Here is a 7,241-nt window from a genome sequence, read left to right as displayed (position 1 = left end):
GTCACAGCGCCCCCTCCAGATGCAGTGCCCACTCCAATGACTATGCCCCCTCCGGTCGCAGTGCCCCCTCCAGTCGCAGTGCCCTCTGGTGGGAGATCCTCTCCACTGGCAGTATCCCTCTAGTTGGAGAGCCCCCCAGTGTCAATGTCCCTCCAGTGCACCTTGGGCAGCTGGTTTCTTCACCTGGAAGTTAGACTTCAACAGATTGAGAAAGATTAAGGGAATATTTCTCGAACAATTCAGCGAGAGACCAAAACATGAACTTCTGGAGATTTTGTCAGCAATTTCTGTTTTTTTTACCTCAGGTCTCCAGCATCCAGGGCGGCACAGTGGCTCACAGCGCTAGGGACTTGGGTTCAATTCCACCCTCGGGCGACTGTCTGTGTGGGGTTTGCACATTCTCCCCGTGTCTGCGTGCGTTTCATCCGGGTGCTCCCGTTTCCTCCCACAGTCCAAAGATGTGCAGGGTAGGGTGGATTGGCCATGGGAAATTGCCCATAGTGTCCAGGGATGTTTGGGTTAGACATGAGGAATGGGTCTGGGTGGAGCGATCTTTGGAGGGTCGGTGTGGACTTGTTGGGCCAAATGGCCTGTTTCCACACTGTAGAGATTCTATGATATCCACAATTTTTTGCTTGAGACCAGCTGAGTTCAAACATGCGCCAATCACCTGTTTACCTTCAGGTATCTGTAAAAGCTGGGTCTTTTTACCATTCTGCATTTTTAATTGTGGACTAAAATAAGAAAAGGACTTCCTTTAAGAGGAGGAATTATTATATGCTTTTGAAAGTAAGTGACCCTCACTGTAAGCACAGTTTACACAGTTGCTAGTTCCAGGAATGGTTGGAGTTTACAGGTTGTAGGTTTAGCATCCCACTGGAGATGGCAGAACCACCAGAAACGTATTCCCCTCCCCCTCACTTGTCCACCTTTCACAGGGACCGTACCCTCCAGGACACCCTGGTCCACTCTTCCCAACACCACCCAACAATCCTATGGCACCTTCTCCTGTATACACAGAAGGTGTAACACCTGCCCATTTACCTCCTCCCTCCCCAGTATCCAAGGGCCCAAACATACCTTCCAGGTGAAGCAACACTTCACCTGCACTTCCCAGAATCTAGCCTACTGCATTCACTGCACACACTGAACACGTGAGAACACATGACAACACATTCCCATCTACATCAATGGGAACCGAGGCTGAGAGGGTGAGGAGCACCAAGTTTCTCAGAATGACAATAACTGATAACCTGTCCTGGACTTCCCACGTAAATGCAACAATCAAGAAGACACAACAACACCTCTTCTTCCTCAGGCAGCTCAGGAAATTTGGTCATCTCCATAAGGTCCCTCACCAACTTCTACAGATGCCCCATTGAAAGCAAACTGTCCGGGTACATAACGGCCTGGTGTGGCAACTGCTCTGCCCAGGACCGTAAGAAACTACAGAAGGTGGTGTGCACAGCCCAGACCATCACAGAAGCCAACCTTCCATCCATGGACTCCATTTACACGGCTCGCTGCTGTGGAAAGGCGGCCAACATCATCAAAGACCCATCACACCCCGGTAATGACCTCCTACAGCCTCTTCCATCAGGCAGAAGATACAGAAGCCTGAACACACGCACCAGCAGGTTCAGGAACAGCTTCTTCCCAGCTGTTATCAGACTGTTGAATGGATGTCTAGCCTCAAATAATGTAACCTGCAATGTAACCTGTATGCCTTTAAGTCTCTTTGATCTGTACATCCTTTGCTTGCTGTGATCTGCCTGTACTGCTCACAAACAAAACTTTTCACTGTATTTCGGTACACGTGACAATAAAAGCAATCAATCACTGTGGTCTCCTTTACGTTGGGGAAACGAAGCATAGGCTGGGTGAACGGTTCGCAGAACACCTACGTGCTGTCCACAGAAAAGACCCTGAGCTCCCAGTTGCCTGCCACTTCACCGCACTATAACACTCCCCAGCCAATGTCTCTGTCTCAGGCTTGCTGCAGTGTTCCAGCGAAGCACAACGCAAGCTGGAAGAACAGCACCAGATGCAGCTGTACTCACCATCACTGCTACAGACATCAGATCAGTTTTCCTGAGAGTAAACCCCGAGGAAAGCGATGGGCCTGGACGGAGTCCCTGGCTGAGCACTCCGATCCTGCGCGGACCAGCTAGTGGGAGTATTCACTAACATCTTTAACCTCTCCTTCCTACGACCTGAAGTCCCCTCCTGCTTCAACAAGACCACCATCATCCCAGCACCTAAGAAAGCACATGCAACGTGCCTTAATGACTATCCGCCCAGTGGCTGTGACCTCCATAATCATGAAGTGCTTTGAGAGGCTGGTTATGATCCACATCAACTCTAGTCTCCCAGCCTGCCTCAATCCCCTACAGATGTAACAGATCCACAGTAGACGCCATTTCTCCAGCCCTGCACTCATCCCTGGAACATCTGGACAACAAGGACACCTACATCAGATTCCTGCTCATTGACTACAGCTCCGCCTTCAACACCATTATTCCCTCCAGACTGATCTCAAAACTCCGGGACCTAGGTCTTGGCTCTGCCCTCTGTAACTGGGTCTTCAGCTTCCTGACCCACAGACTGCAATCCGTGAAGATAGACAACTGCACCTCCTCCACGATAACACTCAACACTGGAGCCCCCCAGGGATGAATCCTCAGCCCCCTTCTCTACTCCCTGTACATCCACGACTGCGTTGCCAAATTCGGAATAAATGCCATCTCCTGATGACATCACCACGGTAGGATGGTAATCAATCAACAATGGATCAGAATACAGAAAGGAGACAAAGGGGTTGATGTAGTAATGTCAGCAAAACCAAAAGAACTAATTATCGACTTCAGGGAGAAAGGAGGAAATCATCCCCCACGACCCCCAACCTCCAACCACCGACATCCCCCCCTGCCCCCCACTCTGCATCAACAGAGCTGAGGTGGAGAGTGTTGAGAGCATCAAGTTCCTAGGAGTGACAATAACCGACAACCTGTCCTGGTCTTCCCATGTAAATTTGACAATCAAGAAGGTACAACAACGCCTCGTCTTCCTCAGGCGGCTCAGGAAATTTGCCATCTCCATAAGGTCCCTCACCAACTTCTACAGATGCACCACTGAAAGCAAACTGTCCAGGCGCATAACGGCCTGGTATGGCAACTGCTCTGCCCAGGACCGTAAGAAACTATAGAAAGTGGTGTGCACAGCCCAGACCATCACGGAAGCGAATCTCTCATCCATGGACTCCATTTACACGGCTCGCTGCTGTGGAAAGGTGGCCAACATCAAAGACCCATCCCATCCTGGTAATGACCTCCTACAACTTCTTCCATCAGGCAGAAGATACAGAAACCTGAACACACGCACCAACAGGTTCAAGAACAGCTTCTTCCCTGCCATTACTAGACTGCTGAATGGACCTCTCTAATTTCACATCTAATGTTGATCTTGCTCTGTGCACCTTCTGTGCAGCTGTAGCCCTGTATGCCTCGCTCTGTCGAAGCACCCTATGGTCTGTATGTCCTTGTTTGCTCTGATCTGCCTGTACTGCTCACAAAGCATGTACTGAGGTACATATGACTATAATAAATTAAATCCAATCACCATAGTCCTAAGAGACCATAGGGCTATTCTCTTGTCAGAGAGAGACAACTGGTGGAGGTGAAGTTGAGAAGGAGAGTCCTTGGTAGTCAGTGCATAAATTGAAACCAGAACAGTTGGTTTTACTCTGCATTGTAAGCCAGCATCCAGCCAACTGAACTAAGTGACCCCTAACTAGCAGAGCAGATAAAGGGGAATCAGTAGATGGAATATATCTGGGTTTCCATGAGAGATTCACGAAAGTGCTATACAAAGGATAAGGACTCATGGAGCAAATTACTGCAGATGCTGGAATCTGTACTGAAAACAAAACATGCTGGAGGTCACAGTGGGCCAGGATGCTTTTCAAATTCACAGGCAGTGCCTGAGGGTCACTGTTGGAGCCCCATCTATTTACAAACTAACGTAGTATGTTAGATGCAGAGACAGAGTAATGTATTTAAGTATTGTAAAATACAAAGCTGGCTGGAAAGGCAAGCTGTGAGGAATAGGCAAAGAGGTTGCAAAGAGATATTGACAGGTTATGTAGGCGGTCATCAGGGCAGCAAAGGGAGTCTAATGTGGGAGGTGTGCGAAGTCATTAACTTGGTTTGTAAGACTAGAGAAAGCAGAAAATGTTTTTAAATTTGTGAAAGCTGTAAACGTTGATGTTGAGAGAGACTTGGGCCTGCTCATACAAAGCGACACAGAACGTTAGGATGCAAGCAATGAGGAAGGTGAACAGCAGTTTGGCCTTTACTGCAAGGGGATCAGAGTACGGGAGTGAAGAGACTTGCTACATTTGTACAGGGCAGAACACACCTGAGATATTGTGTGCAGCTTCGGTCTTTGGAAGGATACATATGACTGAGGGTAATACAGAAAAGGTTTACCAAGTTGGTCCCCAGGGATGGTGAGTGTCCTCTGATCGAAGGCTGTGGAAATGGGGTCAATATTCTCAGGAGTTTAGCAGAATGAGAGATGATGTCATCAAGGCATTGAAGATTCTGAAGAGGTTTGACATGGTTGATGCTGAAAGTCTGTTTCCCTCTTGTACTGGGGAATCTAGCTCAAGGTTATAGGCCAAGCATGAGTAAGTGGGCCTAGTCTCGGAAGTGATATAGTTTTAGTGGCACAGACTTGATGGGCTGAAGAGCCTCTTCTGTCCCGACTGATTCAATGAACCTGTGAAGATGGGCCACAGCCTCAGGATAAGGGATTGATCATTTTGGACTGGAATGAGGAGGAAGTTTCTCACTGGGAGGTTGGTGGACTTGTGAGGTTTTCTGACCCAGAGGGTGTGGAGCCTCCATTGTTGAACAGATGTAAGGCTCAGATAGACAGCACTTCAGCCTCCAAGGTATCAGGGAGATGGGGAAATGGGTGAGAAATTGAAGTTAAAGCTTAAGATCTGAAACAATTGTATCAAATGGGCAAGCAGTTTCAAACGGCGGAATGGTCTGCTCACGTTCCTATTTCTTAAATTTTTGATTCAAAAACAGAGAATGAATCTGTCAGATTGACATATTTGATCAGGTTGAATAGAATAGATTATTACAGTCACAAATCTGCACATTAGATGAATAGTCAACTGGAATTAATGTATCTTTGGTACAGGCACATGGTGTGATCATTTCAGACACACACAAATTGTAGATATCCGTTTGGTACAGTCACACAGAGTTAATACACTATCACGCCATAGATGGACCGGAGAAAACAGACGCACCGTGAATAAACCCCATTCCTACAGGCCTACAGAGTGACAGTTCTGATTATGACTGTAACATGGCTTGGTTAGGTCCAATTGCTACAAACAGTTATTTATCAGATTAACAGCATTACAGAACGATTCTGCCAACTCCATATAGTCATACAGAATGAATACATCAGGCTGATACAGTCACACAGCGAAATGTAATCACGTTGCTACTGTCAAACAAAACGAATATTATAGATTATTACAGTCAGAAAGATTATATCAGTTTGATACAGACTGTCAGATGGATATAGTCACACAAGAATGAATAAATCCTATTCAATCCGTCACAATGGTTGAATCTATGAGGCTGATAGACTCACATGTGTTCTGAATACATCGCATTTCCCTGCTCTTTCTCTTGGTGCACTTTTCTACATGTTGGCTTTGTAAGCGCTATTACAGACAACAGACGCACAGCGACTGAGCAAGTGAGTGTGTACTATTATCACTGGGAGGACTAAAGATTAAAAGAAGCCCTCAGTGTCCGACATCACTGGGCTCTGGCTGAGTCATTGTCCTGTCCGTATGATTTGATTCCTTCACTCATGTGAGAAAGAACCTCCTCCATCCTTTTGCAAGCTTCTCTCAGAATATAACTATGCCCAGACAGAAAAGGGGATCATCTTCTCTTTAACCTTTTTGCCAACCTTAAACCTCAGTGTGTGTAGGCACTTGGTCTCCCTGTATTCTGGATGACCTGCTGAAATGAGGTTACTCTAGGACATTGGTGTACTCAGACTGATGATGAACTGCCCAGGAGTTTAAACCTGCCTATGATAGAAGATCAGAGTATAGTTTCCCTACAGCCCCAACCTGCACTCCCTTTTATCTGAAACAATTTGCTTTCCTGAGCAATTTAGGGGGATTAGTTGCATTAAACCTTTAGCCGACTCGGTCTGTGAGGGGGTCAGGCAGCTGTTAAAATGACAAAGATATTTTTCTGACCCACCCCCTCTTCATCTAACACAGGCTGCATTCTGTCCCAGGGAAGCTGCGTTATCATGGATGGAGCTGCTCCAGGGGATTTTGGAAACACTTCTTTGGGAAGGGTTAACATAAAGACAGACCTACCACTGAGAAGTTGTGGGCCGAGCAGTAGGAGCCACTAAAGTTACAGTTTTTCAGCATCTCTTCGATCTGGTGACCAGTCCTGTTGAAGATATCCATCATGTCAGCTACAGGGTAACCCTGTGTAACTGCCTTGTGGGCATCCTTGCTCTTTGGGGGCAATCCAGTCATGTTGGCCAGGTGGTAGATATCAGCGTCTGTCAGGGCAGTGTGACGGAATCTGTTCATATTGCAGATAGTGATGGCGGGAAAGGGGATCTCATGATAAGATTCCTCATCCAGGGCGGTGACATGGTGATGTTTGAGATAATACATGGTACAGTTCACCACCTGGTAGAGAAAGAACATCACCGAGGAGAGGAAGGCAAGTGCCCAGAGACTTTGCTTCAGCCCGCAGCCACCTGGGACAAAGATGTGGTTAAGACCATGCAGCGAGCAGGTATCAGCAAAGGTGACGAGGTCAGTGGCGGAGGACTCACAGCCCTCTTCGATCAAACTCCTCTTGTCACATTCCACTGCTCCCTTCTGCTTCTCGTCATCCTCCGAAAATGCAATTTTGCAAACGATTTCAATCGGCATCTGGGTGGTGTGTGCAGATGCCTCATACAGCAGAAATGCCAGAGCCTCTGTGCAGTGCACTCACTGGCTGTGACAGAACTTGCTGAGAGAGAGAGAGAGAGAGAGAAAGGGAGAGAGAGAGAGAGAGAGAGGCAGAGAGAGAGATAGGGAGAGAGAGAAAAAGAGAGAGAGAGATACGGATAAAGAGAGGGGGAGCCAGAAACCAGCTCACACAACTCACAGTTCCGACTTGCTGTCT

The 7,241-nt window shown here is 47.4% G+C and overlaps 1 protein-coding gene across 1 annotated transcript; it reads right to left on the bottom strand.

Annotated features, from left to right (window-relative positions):
• Positions 1–6,427: 6,427 nt before the first annotated feature.
• Positions 6,428–7,003, bottom strand: LOC109924755 (acid-sensing ion channel 4-A-like; the record flags this gene model as incomplete). Its single annotated transcript, XM_020524747.2, has 1 exon — positions 6,428–7,003. A coding segment is annotated over exon 1 (576 nt), but the record flags the coding sequence as incomplete, so codon positions are not given.
• Between the last annotated feature and the right edge of the window lie 238 nt (positions 7,004–7,241).

The sequence above is a fragment of the Rhincodon typus genome, unplaced genomic scaffold (genome assembly GCF_021869965.1).
Source record: "Rhincodon typus isolate 14 unplaced genomic scaffold, sRhiTyp1.1 hic_rhity00000789, whole genome shotgun sequence".
Lineage (NCBI taxonomy): Eukaryota > Metazoa > Chordata > Chondrichthyes > Orectolobiformes > Rhincodontidae > Rhincodon > Rhincodon typus.
This window is presented reverse-complemented; position numbering and strand designations above follow the sequence as displayed.